The sequence below is a fragment of the Diadema antillarum genome, unplaced genomic scaffold (genome assembly GCF_040938485.1).
Source record: "Diadema antillarum isolate AM-2024a unplaced genomic scaffold, OU_Dant_1.0 seq00001598_RagTag, whole genome shotgun sequence".
In the NCBI taxonomy this organism is placed as follows: Eukaryota; Metazoa; Echinodermata; class Echinoidea; order Diadematoida; family Diadematidae; genus Diadema; species Diadema antillarum.
In genome coordinates this window covers 171470-190532 of record NW_027272314.1, presented here as the reverse complement: position 1 = coordinate 190532, position 19063 = coordinate 171470, and the positions used below count along the sequence as shown (strand labels likewise).

At 41.8% G+C, this 19063-nt stretch overlaps 2 protein-coding genes across 2 annotated transcripts in view; both read left to right on the top strand.

The window, feature by feature from the left end:
• LOC139710998 (multiple epidermal growth factor-like domains protein 8) overlaps nt 1-9900 on the top strand; it is a 32806-nt gene extending 22906 nt beyond the window's left edge. Inside the window, exons 22-27 of the mRNA XM_071622914.1 lie at nt 1623-1875; nt 3369-3501; nt 4634-4838; nt 8169-8389; nt 9288-9540; nt 9875-9900. Of these exons, the coding sequence (XP_071479015.1) occupies nt 1623-1875; nt 3369-3501; nt 4634-4838; nt 8169-8389; nt 9288-9540; nt 9875-9900 (1091 nt within the window). The remainder of the gene's footprint in view (nt 1-1622; nt 1876-3368; nt 3502-4633; nt 4839-8168; nt 8390-9287; nt 9541-9874) is intronic.
• Nucleotides 9901-11873: 1973 nt separating this feature from the next.
• On the top strand, nt 11874-17392 carry LOC139710997 (multiple epidermal growth factor-like domains protein 8). The gene is made up of 7 exons (XM_071622913.1): nt 11874-11891; nt 12354-12518; nt 12911-13050; nt 13602-13728; nt 14920-15031; nt 15252-16171; nt 17147-17392. Exons 1-7 carry the CDS (start codon nt 11874-11876, stop codon nt 17390-17392), a joined length of 1728 nt encoding a protein of 575 aa, XP_071479014.1.
• The last annotated feature ends 1671 nt before the right edge of the window (nt 17393-19063 follow it).

Here is a 19063-nt window from a genome sequence, read left to right as displayed (position 1 = left end):
TTCAATTCAATTCAGTTGAGTTTAGCTCAGTTCTGTTCAATTCCGTTTAGTTCAGCTCAATTCAGTTCAGTTCAATTCAGGTCAGTTCAATTCAATTCTGTTCAATTCAATTTCAGTTCAGTTCAATTCTATTCAGTTTAGTTCAATTCAATTCAGTTCAATTCAGTTCTATTCAATTCAATTCAGATTTATTTAATTATTTATTAAAATCACATTCCAAATATTTACTGAGATGTACACTGTATGAGTTACATGAGGAAATCATACAAAAGCCTGGGGCTTGAAAATGGAAATGGAAATTTTCATTTAATACAATTTAGAATTAAGGTTTTAAATTAACATATTTATCAAACATAATTTATCAAAGAATATCAAAGTCCCTGATTGGGAAATTGTTTTATCCTTTGAGGTGCATGTGGACATGGAGGTGCCTTCCTCATGACTCTTTGGTATCTTCTTGATTTTGATGTGGGTATACTGTAAAACATGATATATTCGTGGCACGAAATTTTCGCGAATTGGAGCCAATGGCCTTTTTCATGGCATGAAATTTTCGCAAATTGCCACAGGCATTCAATGCATATAGTGTAAACAAGAAATTTTGCATGCATTTTAATTTCGCGAATCTTGGCGCTCACAAAATTAAAATGCACGCGAACATTCCTCGTTTTACAGTATCTGCAGCCCTGTATTAGAGCAGAGGATCAACCTCACTGTGAATGGGGCCTCTATGCAGTGAGCTATCACTTGGTCTACTCCCACTTCTTCTGATAGCCATTTAGTCTCAACCCACGTGGTTTAATTCTATTTTGTCTGTAATCATTTCGTCTGAATGACCTTTTAGCCCCATTACCAGTTCTACTTCCAGATGGCTTCCACCCATTTGGTCCAATACCCACTATATATTAGAAGAAAAGGGAAAAATCCAAGTAGACAAAATTGCTGTGAGACCATCAGGTCATTAGACAAAGCAATGATTAGACAAACTGGGCATTAGACCAAGTGAGGATCAGACCATACAGACATTAGACAAAATTGATAGTAGACCAAATAAGTTTAGCCATAGTGGTGTTAGACAAACTTGGAACAGGTAGACCATATGGTATTTGACCAAGTGGCAATAAACCCTCTATGCAGCCTTTGTTTGTGGCCAGCTATTCATGGAGGAGGTATACAGTAGATGCACTCCATTGGGCCAGGCATCTTCCACTATAAAGTATATGGCTCCCTTCCCCCCCCCCCCCCCCAAAAAAAAAAAGAAAAAAGTAAAGGATGAAAAGAATAATGAAGATCTTTACTTCTACGTACATGAGCTGTACTTCAATTTGCCTCAAGTGCAGTGAACATGCTATAAAGTACTGTAATACAAGAAATGTTTGCGTGCATTTTAATTTCGCGAATTTCGCAAGCGCCAAGATTCGGGAAATTAAAAGTCACACGAAAGTTCTTGTCTACACTATATGCATTGAATGCCAATGGCGATTTGCGAAAATTTCATGCCGCGAATATAATATCATGTTATACAGTACAATGTATTGCTAATGGAGCACAATTTTCATTTGTTGTGTTGAGCTTGTATAGCTTATTGCAAGCTCATATCTTCCTATCGCTGTGTCCTGTAGGTTTGTCTGTTGGGGCCGAAGCCGAGCTGCTTCACAGCCAGGCGGCTGTGCTCAGCGACGGCGTCGTCTACCAGTTCGGCGGCTTCGACGGGGCCACCCAGGGGACGATGAGAGCGGGCGTCGTGCCCACCGACCTCTGCACCCTGCAGTCTACGGTGAACGACTGCGTGTCCACTCCAGGCTGCTCGGCGTGCGTAGAGGGCGCCGCCACGTTGGTGGCGTGCTTGTCCAACCACGACCTGTCATCCAGCAGGTAAGTTATGATGGAGAGAAACTCGGAGCCATGCTTTTCATCAGCCTTGATCCTCCTCTGTGGGAACAAACTTTTCTTTTTTAGGGGGATGGGGAGAAGATTGATATAGCTTTCTCCTGGAACATGACATTGTCATTACATTCTTGGCATTAGGAAACTATTCCCAACCTGCACCCTCCTCATCTTTGCAAAGAATATTGTGTTTCTGTGTCATTGAGGTACAATGTATGTCATGAAGTGTTAAAGGGATAGCACAGTATTGGTGGAGATGAGAATTTGGCTTTTAGCTTTTTGCGAGATACCAAGAAAACAGTTATGATATAGTACAGAGCGTACTATTTTAAGAGGAATTCAAAGTTTATTTGATGAAAATTGGGTTTGGAATTACTGAAACATCCAAAAACAAAGTGAAACAAAGCGATTGTAATAAAGTGTGGGTCCCACACTTTATTAGAATCGCTCATTTTTGGATATCTCGGCCATTTCAAAACCAATTTTCATCAAATAAACGTTGAATTCCTCATAGAATTACATGTTCTTTCATATTTCATAAGAGGTTTCTCATTATCTCACCAAAAAATGTTAGAAACCTGAAATTAGGTCGCAACCAAAACTATACAATCCCTTTAATAGTCATATATCTGTATGCATTTTGAAGTGTGATTCGGTATATTTATAAGCCATGTGAGATATGAAGTACAGCTGTATATGAAATGTCCATTGATGGTAGACCGATATAAGCAACACATAGGGACAGGCATACTCATACTTTGCCAGAGCCCATTACACATTATTCTCTTCCTCATACCTACAATAAGATTACCAAATATATTCTCATCATTACATTAAGGAAAATTCAAATCAGTTTGTTTGTGGCATGTTTGTTTTCAATTTTGCTTTGCTTTTATTCTCTGTTTAAAATTAAGTAGATACATGGTCATTAGAGGGGAAGGAGGTTTCGTACAGCACATATCCAGCTGCTGTGTAATTATTCACAGTCAGTCTTAGGAGATGTTGCAAGAAACTTGCAATTAATTGCAACTCAACTTTCTTGCAACACCCCCTTAGAGTTGTTTACAAGTCCCTGTTATCAAGGGCCCCAGACATTTTGGCTGAATTCACAAATACAGTCAAACCTGTCTATAGTGGCCACCCAAGGGAGACTAAAACAATGGCCATTATACACAGGTGGCCACTATCACAGCAGGTTTGACTGTATATTTGAGATGAAATCCATGATGGTTTATATGCAGTCAATGGACTGAAATAAGTTTGGAATAAGCATACCTAGCAGATGTGCTTATCGTCTTATGTTCGATATTGGATGTCTGCTTGTGTATATGGTATTTCATGCACATTAATGCAGTCAAATTTCTGCGAAATCCACTGACAACATTTAAACTGCATCTATGAATTTTACCCATTCTGATGGAGAGTAAGGAAATTATCCTGTGTATCCAAATTTCATTTGCCCGTTGATTTCATTCCCGTAGCTGCCCATCACCAATGGTCCTACAAAATGGAAGCGTCTGCAACGTCGCTTACATTGAGGCCCGCGACTGCAGGGCTCAGACCATCTGCGGGGATTGTGTGACGGTCTTCCCTGCCCACATCGATGCCAACCAGGTAAGGGGAAAAGCGGAGGCTCTACAGTCCGGTCACCACTCCATTCCAAAGATGTATGTCGAGTTACATGAGTACAATAGCATTGCTGTGGCTTCTGTGCAGCCAGGTCTAGTGTAAATGAATCACATTCAAAATTTTCTCAACAGCAATGCATCTGTCATGACAAACAAAACAAAATAGAAAGAATAAAAAAAATATATTGGGTGAGATATTGTTTTTTGTTGTATTTATGATTTGTATTTCTTACACATTAGCAATATAATTTTTAAATGTGCACAATAGTGTTTGTATTTCCTTTTGTTGTTGGCTGAAGGTAAAACACAATAGAATTGTATTGAATTAAATTGAATATCTGAAATGGGCAAGAATGGAGCTAACCCACTTCAGGGTCAAACTCTTCAATTGGTAAATGTATTCTGCCATAATGCGACAAAAGGACGCATGTGACAACAGGGAGTTTTGTAGTAAATAACCAAAACATGTTTATCTCTCACATGATTATGTGTATAATTCCGTCCTTTTGACCGATCAATGTTTCGTAATAGAAAAACCAGTGACATTATTGTGGTGCGAACAGGTTAAGAATGCCTTAAACTTATCAGAATATGAAAAACTCAGTTTTGGAAAAAAAATGTCACTTACTTCCTTTTGTCAAATGTAGGGCAGTATTGGTATTGAAGTCCCATCTATTGTGTCTGCAGTGAGGAAAAATACCAAGCAAATGATATCAACATAGAACCTGATAACATGCAGACCTCCCACCCATTCTAAATTTGGAGAAAAGAATCTGAATTTTGACCTTTCCAAGCTCTTGTTTCAAGAGGAATTTCTGCTATTTTTCTTGGTAATTTTACTACACACTTCTACGGAAACTGCTCTCTCTTTTTTTTTTTTTCAGCTTTAGAGCCAAATCATCCCTATTTTTGAGTTAGAAAAGTTGGGAGGTCTGTAACATGTTACATGAAGAAGCATAACTGGACATGAATAAATATGTGTGTATAACCTACTGTACTGGCAAGGTCATTGTATAGTGGGCTGGTACTCCTCATGATCAGTCGTTGTGGCCGGTACCCTGAGTCGGTGCTCGGTGTCACTGTCGGTTACACCCATCCCTATGCCTCTCTCCCCACAGCCCTGCAAGTGGTGCTACAACTGCCCTGACGGTGCCTGCATCCCAATAGGGGCGGACTGCCTGGAGGAGAATGACTGCCAGGTAGAGGTACAGAACGAGTACACGGACCGCAGCCAGTGCTCCCAGCTGACCTGTGAGGCTAGTGACTGCCCCAAGTGCACCGGAGACAACAACTGTGTCTGGACCAGACAGTTCAAACGCTCCAGTAAGCACAGTAACCCTATTTTAACTGGGGGGGGGGGGGGGGGGGGGGGGGGGGGGGGTCAAATTGACCCCCCCTCGACATTTCGCGCCACGATTCCGCAACGTGCAAAGATTTTGCCGCGTCGTTTCATGACTTTTTTCATTGAAGTCTCCCGCATATTTTGAGACCAAATTTGCAACGTCCGGGTACACCGCGGCCATGATTTGGCAAAACAACGTATCTGAAAATGTGTGGTTTTTCAGGTTTTTGGCTTTTTAGATAAGTTAAGCCATTTTTGAACATCTGTCAAAATTTCAGCTCTCAAAGTGATATTAATTTTTAGAAAAATGCATTTAAATTTCAGCGATTTTTCAAAATAAGTCCAAATAATTTGGCAAAACAACGTAACTTACTTACGTTGTTCTGCCAAAACAGTTTCTGTCCCAGAATCTCATTTGAGCTTCTGGTTTTTCTGGCAGAATAACGCATCTTCGTTGAGTGACATGGCAAAACAACCTAACTGCAGCATGCAGCTGCCCGCCCGGTCTTAGCCGCAGCGCGGCTACTGTACCAAAACGCAGATACGTTGTTTTGCCAAATCACATTCCCTGCGTAGAATGATGCGCAGAGAGGCTGCACGCTGCACATACGTTTTTCTGCCTTGCTACTGCCGAGTACCAAAGCGCAGATACGTTGTTTTGCCAAATCACATTCCCTGCGCAGAATGATGCGCAGAGAGGCTGCACGCTGCACGCTGCACATACGTTGTTCTGCCTTGCTACTGCTCAGTGCGAGGTAAGATACGTTGTTCTGCCATGCTACTGCCGTGGTGCGCAGAACAACTTGCGTTGTTTTACCTAACCACGCACGTGATCCGAAGTTTGGGTGATCTGGCAAAACAACGTATCTACAAAAAGTCTTTGATATTTTGAACAAAAAATCTCTTTTTGACTTAAATTTCAACTAGATACTAGAAGAATGATGTAAGCCATATGTTTAAAAAAGTATCTTGGAAAATTATTCGACTGGAGAGAAATGGGAACAATTCTAGTACTTTGTGGCTTCAAAATCTAAAATCGCGAATATCTCGAAAGTACCAAAATGCAGATACGTTGTTTTGCCAATTCACGGCCGACCGTTCTGAAGTTACGCAATGTTTTGCATATGCATGTCAACCCGAAAACAGCTCAAATTCATGATTTCGTATGTAAATCCAATGCAAATTGTGTTTTTTTTGTTTAATTGATATAAAATAGATTATTTGAACTTTTAACCATTGAAATTAATCAATTCTAATGTAGATAAGCTTTAAAAAGTGCCTGCAACAAATTTTGGCCAAAAAACAATAGAAAACAAAAGGTCGAAAAAACAATAAAATACATAAGAAATTAACAAAACAATAAAAAACAAAAGAAACTGATTTTGAATGCGCTATTTTTTTACAAGAAAATTGTTCGATGTGTCTTGAGGAACTCTGACACAAAAATTTAGCAATCCTTCAATCTTTTTAATGGAGTTATAGGTGAAAATATGATTTCATGCGTAAATTTGCATAATTAATTTATTAAAGAATATGAAATAAAATTTTTCTATCGTATGACCATATAATCTTGTAGTTGACATCCGGCTCTATGTGCAGGCAAAATTTTGCGGCGATCGCATGATCGGCGGCCGAGATTTGAAGGGGGGGGGGGGGGGGTCAAATTGACCCCCCCGGAAATAGCCCAGTTAAAATAGGGTTAACCCTAACATAGTGGACACCTGTTATAACAAAGTCCTTGGGACCAGCAGTTTTCTTTCGTTAATATCAAAATTTCGTTATAACCGAACAAATTAACAAAGAAAAAAAAAAAAAGAGCCCATTATGCTGCGGCCTGAATTTTTACTTTGTTGTAACCGGAATTTTGTTATAACCGTGTTTGTTATAACAGAAGTGCACTGTAGCAATATTATGCTTGAATACAACTTACTTCTGTAGCCTCTGCCTCAAAGAAGTCATATTCTAAAAGTTTTTGAAAGCTTTTCTTCTGAAGAGCTGTTTCATTATCCCTTAAGAATTCTCAGATGCTTGTCTTTGTCTATCATCTTATTTCTAGTGTTGTTTCTTCGTTAGTTCTTATTACCTTCTGTCATTCTTAATCTTTCTTTCTCAGAACTTTAGAACCTACTTACACGTATATCTAAAGAGCCTTTATTTTACCCCTCTCTCTAAAAATCTGTTACTTCTCAGGACATTCTCTTTTTTGTTAAACCCTTTACACAGTATTTGAATTTTCTACATCTTGAGAGGCTTTTTGTTGAATCTTAAATTTTTACAGCCTTTTTGTCTGTTGTTGAATTCTCCAGTCTTTTTTCATTAACCCATGGGTTGCTTTAAATAGCTATTTAGTTTACTCATCGGCGGAGCCTTCTCATAAACCTTCAAACACTAAGAACCTTGTTTTTAACTTTTAGACCATTAACAGTCCTGACAGCTTTGAAATTGTGTTCTCTTCTGTTTAAATTTTTATTGTCATATCCTATTGGGTTTGTTTTTGTACATGCCCCCAGTAAGAGCGTGTTTATACAGAGAAGCAAAATACGCGCTCATGCCGGCTCATGCGAGAGGACCTCTCGAATTTTGCTCTGTATAAACACGGCGTATGCCGGCATACGCCGCCAAATGCAGGCTCATGCGAGAGGTTCCGTCCGCCACCTCTTGAGGTGGCCGATGCGAGAGGAGCCTCGCATATTTTGCTGTGTGTTTATACAGACGACCGAAATTCGAGAGGTAACCGGAAAGCGTGTATTTTAATATCTGTCATGATCGAACCACGTCTTCTCCTTCTTACTGAAAAAAAACTGGATTTCAATTGATCATTTGGCCGGGTGGTTGTCAAGAGGAACGTTACAAGAATGACCTTCAAGCTTGGTGGTCATGATGACTTTGCCGGTGCCATCTTGATTTTTTTTTTCATTTTTTCCCATCAAGTAATAAACTGCACTGCGAACGTGACCTATGCTTGACCCCAAAATTCGAGAGGTCCGGTTCAGCTGAGGTCCGCTCGCATCGGCTCGCATCGGCTCGCATGAGCCGGTATTTTGACTTCTGTATAAACACGAGAAATAAGCGTTCATGCGGGATGTAAAATACCGGCTCATGCGCGCCGATGCGAGAGGCTCCTGTATAAACACGCACTAAGTCAAACGAACTTGTGGAAACTGCGGTATGAATTTTAAATACTGATGCTTTGATCTACAATGTATAGAACATTTTGTATGATTTCACTATCTGACGATCCATCTGGAACAGTTCCAATGTCCTCCTCACTTGAATTGTTATTCTCTGCACCCTGTTCTGCCCTCCTGCAGGTGAAACGCGCCGCCTGCTCAACCACAAGCCCATCTACGACTGGAACTGCTTCAGCAAGCGGCTGCTGGCCATGTCGCCGCCCGAGTACGAGCTGGTGACGGTGCCACCCCAGTCCTGCCCCACGCCGTGCTCGCAGCACACCACCTGCGGCGACTGCCTCAGCTCTCTGGGTGCTGATGGCGGCTGGCAGGAATGTGTCTGGAGCACCTGGCTCAGTCAGGTGAGTGCCCAATTAATATTAGCAACTTGTCACGATAATAATTATGGCAATGTGTTCTTTATGGTGACATGACATCTGTTCATGCCACAATTACTCCAACCTTATTTTCTTCAAGGACTTAGGGTAAGGTTTTGGTTCGTGATAGGGTTTTAGGTTTGGTTTGACATGAAGATTAGTATTAGGGTTAGGGTTATACTGTATTTGTGGGTAGAATTTATGCTTAGCTTAGTGTGCAGATATTTTATAATGGCATTTGTCACAGGATCAAGTGTCATGGAAGCATTCTTGGTATCATTTACTGTGGTAGCCTCTTCAGTATTAGAAGTTCTGTGAGAGTGCCCATTACTTTGAACATTATTTCGCATGATCAGATTTTTGTGGTGAGTGGCTGAAAAACATATTTGTGGGTTCTTAAATTCATGCAGCACAATTCCGAAACAAATGTCTTCTACCAACCCACACACAAAAAAAAATGTACATTTCCGTGCATGAAAATTTATGTACATTACTACCTGACTGTGCAACATGCATACTGATATACATACATTGTGCTTCAATTGCACAATTACACACATTTGTTTTACAGTCAACACACAAATGATCCATTACAGATAGTATCGGCAAACACACACAAGTAATTAGCATTTATCTGAAGAATATATGAAGAAATGTGTGATTCATCCCATTCAAAATGTGCACAGAAAATTGTTAAGATACACATATTTTTGCCAGGTTTAGAATTTGTGCTTGCCAAGAGGAGGGTGAAATCTGCGGAAGTCAGTATACTGTGAATATTTCTACTTTTACTACAAATACAAATGGATATTATTTTAACTACTTTTTGGGAATATGAGCCCTGATATTGATGATAACAATACTTTGTTTTTCCTACCAACAGTGCATGTCACCCACGTACCTCCACCTGCGGTGCGCCGTGGGCGAGTGCGGTCCCGTGGTACAGGGAGCGTCTGAGAACTGCCCCACGCCCTGCTACGCAAACTCCCAGTGCGCCCACTGCTTGCGCCAGGCCTGGTGCGGCTGGTGCCCCATTCCCGGCGGTAACGGCACGGGGATCTGCCTCTCGGGGGGACTGCATGGGCCAACGGACGGGGAGTGCTCTGCCAAGGAAATCAGCTGGGTCTATACCCCAGGTGAGTTAAGACTTTCTCACACTGACCACCCTTCTCCTTTTTACTTCCCCTTCTTTGTATTTTTCTCTTTTTTCAATGATATAAAACTCTGTATACATGTAAACTGTACATGAAACATCTTAAAAAGTACATCTTTTTGCCGACGCTAGAAAACTTTACTACATCCCCCGCGGTGGAATTTGTGTCTTTTTATTGTTTTATCGCGTCCTAAAATTCCTCTTCATGATCTTTCACCTTTAGCACCAGATGGTTTCATTTCAAGCTGTGTATTCTTTTTTTAGATGTGAATGTTGTCATGTTACTTTCCAACTTGCATGTTTTCATGTGTATGAAGAAGAGTTTTATTGCAAACTTAGCTGACTCCATTCTTGTGAAGTTGAGATATTTCAAATGAAAGCTGCTCAAAAAGCAAAGGAAAATTTGAGAAAGTATGGGATATTTTGATTACAACTTCAAAATTATTTCTTGCTATGAAACAAGTAAGCTATCACAGGAAAGGCTTGTTACTCCTCTATCTGATGATGTACTTACTTTAAAATATCTAAAAATGCCGCATTGCCCATTTTGTGATGAAACTACACTTGTAAGTATTTTGTGTCACCCTTCCAAACAAAACCCATTCCATTCTTGCCCTCAGAGTTCAACGTTTCGACCAACGGCGTCACTCCGGACTGGACCTACTTGACCTGTCCACCAGAGAATGAGTGCCTGAACGGTCACCACAACTGTGGGGACAACGAGGTGTGCATCGACCAGCCCACCTCCTACGAGTGCCAATGTAAAGATGGCTACGAACGCAACAGGTTGGTTAATGCCAGAAAGACAATAACTGATCTTATACCCCTCATCCCTGACAAAATAGATGAAATTAAAACTCTATTTTAAACCCAGACATTTCTGAGTGCATGAAACTTTCATTGAAATAAAATGCATGAGAATGTTTTCTTCTGCACAAGCGGCATTGTATACCAGTAGCTATTTGTGAGTATTTCATGCTGGCTCCAGTTCATGAAGGTACATGCTGTGAACAGAATTGCAATGCATTTGTCTAACTAAACAACATATATTAGGAATATTTGCATATAGTTGGCATAGAGTTGCATCGTAGTCATTAATTTACATGGAAACTGGTGCTAAACAATGTCACATAGCCAGAATATATCTGTGAATGCAACAGTTGCTAACAATGTTCGTACAATCTGTATCTGGTTCAAACCCACTGCCAGAAGCCGTTAGCAAGGATGATGTCTTGTTTGAAACTAGCGCTGACCTATGATAAAAGTCTGTTATCATCACTTTGGTACACTTTAACCCGCTTAGGATGGGCAGATTTTGCTACAACACGCATTTCCTATAGACACGTGCCAAAGTTTACCCGCGACTTGTCCTCAATAAGTGAATGGCATGAAGGTGCAGAGCTGTATAATTCAAAACATGGTGATGGGCATAGTTTGTCAAATATGGTGAAAATTTGGAATGAATTGTAAATAGGTAATGCAGAAGTACGGTTTCTAATTGAGTGTATCCCCAGATTTCACCTCAACATTGGGTAGGCGTTTGGATTTAGTATGGTCGGAGTAAACTCGATACTTTGAAATTGGAAGAGAGTTTAGGAATGATGTGCCATTTTTATATGTCACACCTTTTTCCAGTGTGGATGGTCCCTGCGAGCCGATCTGCGAGCAGGACTGCGGAGAGCATGGGGTTTGTGTGGCGCCGGGCCAGTGCCAGTGCAATTTTGGCTACGTCGGCCAGGACTGCAGCGTGGAGTGCGAGTGCAACGGTCACAGCGACTGCGCTGGAGTGGACGCCACCAAGCAATGCTTGTCTTGTCAGAACAACACAACGGTGAGAAAACTAATGTTATGCTCTCTCTCTCTCTTTCTCTGCCCTGTGATTACTGTATACGCCATATATTTAGTGAGTCTAAGTTTTTGTGAATCGGGAATTCCCAACAATTTCGCAAGTGGTTAAATTCGCGATTGTAGAGTCCAGTTCAAGTCCAGTTCTGAACGTAAAACTGTACGCATACATGTCACATTGGTGTTGGGATCAGAAGTAATATTTCTGTGTGTTTTTTGATATTCGCGAATAGCACCCAAATCGCAAAATTTGCGAAAACAGACAAACAAAACAGTTGTGAAACATATACCGTATACAGTATAATCAGAGGAATCATTTACAAACCATGTGGCATTGTTGATGCGTCTGTGTCATGACAGAGGCAGAAATTGACATATATGAAAAATGCACTCTGATGCCATGATGATACAATTTTCTAACATCCCATCCATACAAAGTTTTAAAGGGGGTACATTGTACATATGAGTGTAATGGTGGTCAAGGAACTGGTTAAACTTGCATGAGACTACACATTGTGACACCAGTAGGGTCGTTGTTAATATTTGATCAGTAACAGAGATCTACAAACTCTTGATACCATGCTTGCCAACACAGCAGGAAGGCGTTTTTCTTGTAGATATTTTGTGATGGGCAGTGTGCAGTACTCTCAAAAAGGACAGCTTGTTGTATACTCTCTGGATTGAGTCGGCAAAAGGACTCGGCAAAAAGCCGTTAGCGCTCTACCCATTGAACAGGGGGGAATGTCTGTAGTTAGCAGTGAAGTGTAACACTAGGAGCAGGAGGTGGGTGCAGTAGTAAATGTTACAGAGCTGCAGCTGGTGTAGAACAAGACACGCCCCTGAATCTCACAATCTTCTTTTGAAAGATTTTGGTAGTAAATCACTTTGTATTCTCCTTTTCTCTTCTCCCATCTTATCTCTCTCTCTCATCCATTACATTCCGGTTTCCAGGGAGACCAGTGCCAGCGATGCCTGCCCCTGTTCGTCGGTAACCCCGCCCAGGAGGGCGGGACGTGCCGCCCGTGCTATGCCCTCTGCAACAACAACAGTCACATGTGTCTGTCGCGCGCGGACTACGACAGGATCGACCCTTCGACCATCGTCTCCCCAGCCAACGTGAGTCACCACCAAAGTTTGATCAATTTGCTCCCCTTATACTCACTTTTTGTCTGTTACTAGGATCTGCCTGGCAGTTAACCCAACAAATTCATAATCATAGAATGTTTCTGGTTTGAAAGCTCTGAGCTGTTGGGTATCACATGCTACCGGAGTGTCTGATATAATGAAAATATGAAGCTAAGGATGAAGTGAGGTTGATAATGATTTATATCTGAGAAACCTGGGCACCATTTCGTGAAAGTTGTCAGTCTCTGACAATTTGAGTGGAGGTGGGGGAAAAAAAAGTGGAAGGCAGCATGTTGCAAGCGTTCGTAATGAGTATTGGAAAGTTGGAAAGTTGTGTCCCATGGCAGTCAAATAATCCAATTATCTGTTGCACACTTTTTCAGATCTCAGACCTGTCCCCATATGGACCGCTGGACGATGACGTTATCTGCATCAACTGCAGCAACTTCAGCGAGGGTGACCACTGCGACCAGTGCATCGACGGCTACTTCAAGTTGGACGGACATTTCAACCATTGTCGAGAGTGAGTGTCATCTGACAAAAGAAGAGACTAACTGTATATATGCATCTTCCTTTGTTTTAAGTATTTTTCCTTTCTTTTTTGTGAGAAATTGAAGGGCATGTTTTAAAATAATAAGAGATTTTGCGGTCATAATGTGACCTGCGTTGCAATGTTTGTGAGTTTAATACAGGGTAAGTTTGTTGTGCACCTGAGCCAACCAAAGGCTCACTCGAACACGTTTAGATCCTATCACCCTTGGAGGTTACCTGCTAAATTTGGTGAAAACTTGATGATGCGTTTTCAACAAGAGAGATGAAAACATGAAAATTGGACCCTAATCCGGTCCCCCCCACCCCCTCCCAAGGTGGCACCCCCAGATCTGCCATGAACAAACTAGGAACTGCAGTCACCAATCTACATATTCATAACATTAACTGACCTCTATCACTTGTGGTTTTAGATAAGAAGATTTGTGAAGATTCCTCAGTCCGGGGGGCCCCCAACTATCAATCTGCCTACATGTATGTGTCTGTTGTTTTATTCATTGCCTTCTACCTGTATTTATCTAACAGATGTGACTGTAACGGCCATGGCAGCCTATGTGAGAAGGACTCTGGAGAGTGTAATGAGTGCCAGAACAACACCATGTCCCCCACCTGCCCCTCGGAGGAGTACTCGGAACCGTGCTGGGAGCACCAGGTGGGTGCAGGAACCAGGGCGTGGCCTCAGAAAGTTAATCGATAGACCCATGAACATGAAGTCATTGGGGCCGTCTCTCACTGCCGAGATTTCTGATCATGTATTTTTTGCTGCCAAAAATTATTATCTTGGCATCCTTTGATTACATGTAGCATCTCTGAATTTCCAGCACATCTTCGATATCAAAAACCTTAGATGGGAGATTTGATTTCTTTTGCATTTTTTTGTTTTTTGATTGTTACATATTTCTATGTTGTTGTTTTTCTTCAATGTTTCTTTTTAAGCTAGAATAGGTTAGATAACCAAAAGTATGTTACCTGAGGAAAACCAGGCAAAAACATTAATCTTACACTTCTTGTAAAACCCATACATTGTACACACAAAAGTCATTGGAAACTGCCAAGTTGGGTGACATTAGTCACAAAAATTATGCATTATGAATCTCTGCAAGCATGCCCCCAATTTCATGAATAGGGTCTCAAAATTTGTCAAAGAAAAAGAGTTTATCATAAGTTGCCAATTTAGGACCCATTATAGATCTAGCAATAAAAAGGTGTTTGACAATTTTTCTAACTACTGAGAAATCAATAGTGGGCTCTCCTCCTTTAGAGCTACATACAGTGTAATCGACCAGAGAAGCAGCAGGTGAATACTTAACTTGCAAGTTAACCGAATGTAGCTGCAAGGAAAACAAAAAATTTATGCTGTTGTTATTGTTGTTGTTAGAAAACTGTTTGTGTTCAGTGCTTATGACGATTTCTGACATTCCTCCACGGTTTCTTCCCTCTAAACAGAAATTATAGCTCCTAAAGAGCTCTCCCGTTCAGTAGTGAATACAATGTAGGTAGAATGTTTCATGATGATCGATTGTGCCCTAGCGGTTGTATTTCTCAACATGCTGCATGCGATTCTTTCTCTCATGGTCAATCGATGGATACTGCTACGGCCCAATTTGTTGATTTTAGATAATCGATTACAAGACATTACGTAGCAACCATGATCAGATATGTTCTCAGATTGCAATACTGTTGGCATACCATTTTGGCTAATATTTTAAATTTCTGTTGATTTCGTCTATCACAGCTTTTTTCATGTATTTCTCATGCATACATGTCCATTTTAGAGCAAAAATTGACATTTTCTGCAGGCATATGTAATCTGTGTTTGACCTTTAACCTCCCACATCCACAGTGTTCCCAGTGCATAAACGACTTGTTCAAGGGTACGCCCACCGACAGCCACCAGTGCTACCGGCAGATGCACGTTGATAACGACATCTGCTTCCATCCCGACAGCAGGACAGGTGAGGGGAAAAATTTTGCCTTTCTTTTGAGGAAAAAAAAATGTATTTGCATAATGTAAGCCCGAAATTATTCTCAAGAAACACTGCTTTATTATAAAAAGCAGACAGTGCAAATTTTCTTGTTGGTCTGTGTATGATACCCAGTGATGCCATATTCATGTTCATGATATCTGTTCACATCTTTTTTCTTTCAATTTTGCATTCCATTCTCTTTTTCCAGACTGCCCAATAAATGCACAACCCCTGCCCAATGGAGCCTCTTCTTTCTTTGTCATCATGCCCAAATACTCGGACCTTGACATCAGGCTGACTGTGGATATTACATATGGCGCCCTTGACGTTTACGTCACGTACGACTCCGATGTGTTTGTAGTGGAGTACGATGAAGAGCTTCAGCAGCAGATAATTAGCATTGATGAGAACTACATCAACTCCGGCTCGCAGGTTAGGCGGCGGTCCGTCCACGATGAAAGCATCCCCGACTGGGCGAAGGAGGTAGTGCTTAATCGCATGCGTCGCTCCGACAACGTCACCGTGGTGACGACCCCGAATCCCGGTCAGGGCGAACTCTCCGAGGTCTCCGCCCAGGGGCTGAACACCTTCATGAGTATCGAGGACGAGCACTTCATCACCGTGGTGCGGCAGCTGGAGAACCGGCTCGTCATCACCTTCCCGCGCCAGTACCACCAGCTGACGTCGCGGCGCTTCTACATCGCCCTCGTCGGGCACGGCGCGGCGGACTACGACGCCACCCAGGGCATCATGTACTTCCGGCAGGACCAGCCCCACATCGACCTCTTCATCTTCTTCTCCGTCTTCCTCTCCTGCTTCTTCCTCTTCCTCGCCTTCCTCATCGGCATCTGGAAGGTCAAGGTTGGGGTGGAGGCACGCCAGCACCGGCGCATGCACCTACAGGAGATGGAGCACCGGGCCAGCCGCCCCTTTGGCCAGGTGCTTCTGTACTACGAGAACCCCAGCATACAGACCCACCAGGCGCCGGCACTGGCCGGCACCGGCAAGGGGCACTCGCTGCAGAAGAAGCACCACCGGCTCGGCAGGATCCGTGGCAAGGTGGACAGTGGTGGCGCAGCCAACACCGAGGGGGAAGAGATGACCTTGAATGCTCAGGAAATTGTGAATGTAAGTCACAGCATCTTAATGAGGATGTTTGACATTAGCCATTAATCACACTGTACATAAAAACTTTGATCATTTTGGTACACTACAGTGTCCATGTAAGAGCAGAAAGGCAAACGCTCACTTGTAGTTGTCATACTGCTGTATTGTCAGTTACAGTACTGTTGATTCTTTTGTGTTGAGACTACAAGAAGTCTATTATATCTGTTTGAGGATTCTTCCATTACTTCCCTTGTCTTCCAAAAGTTGTTGGCGACTGTAAATCATATACTGGTCAGGAATGTTCCATGCATGCACAAATTGTGGATTCATTGTTATGTGGGAGGTGATGACTATTGAGTCATTAATGAAGCAGTAGAATATACTGTAGAATTGATTTTGTTTTTAATACAGGACCACATAGGAAGCATGTAGTGCTTATTAGCAAGTGACCACACTACTTGATGAAAACATAACTCTCTTGCACCATACAACTTCCCCGTTTTTGAAACTAAAGCTAGTACACAATTCTGATTTTTTTCGTCATCATACAGGTTCCTGCAATGGTTATGATTACCCTTTAAAAGAGAATGTTTGCAATGCAAGGTTGCTAGCAAACTTCAGGTGGAACAAATTAATAAATTGGCATATTGTGTTCTGTTCTGGAGAGGGAATATTCATTTCTTGTTTATCACTATTTGATTTCTATAAAGTGTACGTGGATGATTCAGATGTGGCTCAGAGAAATTTAGGTGTTCTTTTGAGTATAGCATTGAATGCAATATATTTTTGTCTCAATTTTGAGAATGAGAATGAGCCCTTTGAGTCCAATATTTGGAAGGCAATAGGGCCTCCTACCATTGGAATAGTGTTTTAATCATTATCCAACTTCCAGTATGATATACCAAGTTTAAGCAGTGATTGAAGGGGCAAAGTTCTAATCATTGTGTAATGCATTATGTCCTCTTTGTTCTCTCCCTCTCAATGCAACCCCGGCAGGAGCGCTTCTTACCAGGCCTCATCGCCTCGGAGCCAACAGATGATGGTATGGCCACCATCGGGACTGTGGTCATCGCCCTGCCCGGCCAGATGCGGGCCCCCGTGAGGGCCTGCCTGGGCTCGGCCCTCATCACCCTCAAGACGGTGTCCAAGCCCGGCCAGGATGGGCAGACCAACGCACGGCAGCAGCGGCAGACGAAAGCTTTCAAGTCCGGTCTCCTTTTCAACATCAATAACAGGAGATAGTATGCCCCTCTGTCGCCTGCATGAAATATTCGAGAGACTCAACCTGTTTTGTTTTGTCTATATTCAAAATATATGAATATATGAAAAAAAAGTATATATATATTTTTTTTTTCTTTTTGTGCTCCACATGTTGAACATGGAGGGATTTATCAGACCGTTTGAAGCTTCGTTTGAAAGGGAGCGGGAATTATTGACTCGACATTTTGAAAAAGAAGGAAAATGTTTTGAGCTGCCTTTGAGTGCCCAGCAGGCAATACCTGAACGGATTTAGATGAGAGTTGTGAAATCATGTGCAGCAGATGGATGGTTGGGATTTTTGAGAGAGATGGAGATGCGGCTACAATTGCAGTGAAACAACTTTCCTCTTTTATCTTCGAGGAGTATCAGTGTGAACTACTCAGGCTTGTGCATTTCACCTCTTGAGGTTTAACCGCCACTTTGAGGAGCGGGTGGAATCCGATGGACTCGACGTTAATCCGACCCATTCAGCAGTGTTTTGTGTGTGTGCATTGTTCTAACACACTGTTACGGACGGCATGTGTGCCCCGCCCACCGATGTGTGCACTGCTTCTAGCATTTCCTGTGTGACGATCGCATCAAAATGTCCCGATCTCTGCATGAACTTTTTTGGGCAGGAAACTTTGGTGGTGACCTCTATCACTACCGCAGACCATGTCCATCCCAATTCAAAGCGTGCCAATGGCAGCACATGGTATGTCGTACCACGTATTGTATATGCCATATATATTTTGCGAGGTTTCTATTTTGATAAACGCAAACAAGAGGATACTGACCAGATATGAATGTAATCCATTAGTGGAAAATTGAGCAATGAAAATGGGATTCACAAGTTTCGGGAGTCGGCTGCTGCCATTCAGGAATTCAACAGCATGCAAAAATATTAATTGTGCTCCCAACATGAATGCTGTGTCCATGTGTACATTTCTCTGTTCATAACTGCACTTTACAATTGCAAATTTAACCGCTTGCAAAACTGTTGCAAAATCCTGATTAACGTGAAATTAGGCTCACTGAATATATGGCGTATGCAGTACCCTACCCTGTATGTGCAGAGTTAAACTGCGAAGAGAACTACTGCAAATTATTTTTTTTTTCCATCTCTCTCTCTCCAGCACATGTCTGTGCAAGATGAAATTGTGCAACATTTATGTGTCATGTGATTCATCATGTGACTTCATTCTGTAAAGATAGCCTAAATGTGTCATGTGATTCATCATGTGACTAGCTTAAAAAGCCTTTGTGAAAGTTTGATGTGAAGATCATGTGCAAGAGTGTCAGTAATTTTCTTTTCATTACTGTGTATGTTACTGCAGTGGAGTTATTGTGATTGGAGATTCTCTCTAATTTCTTGTGTGTGAGAGAATGGCTCCAAAGTCTTTAATGTCGACTTTTTAACCACGAACATGAATCGAGCGAACAAACTTGTACCATAATGTGAATAGGCTATATTTTGTATTGACCGCAAGAGAGAGAGAGTGGGAGTTGGATTGCCGATCAGGACGACGAAAATGAAAACGGGTGTCTACATTTTGTGGTGTATAGAGGAAAAGGAGAGAGAATCATTTAAAAAAAGACAGAAAACAAAACATTCAGTTCCAGGTAATGGTCTGTGGAGAATTCCTTTGCGTACTTGCATGTTCTCCAAGAGCT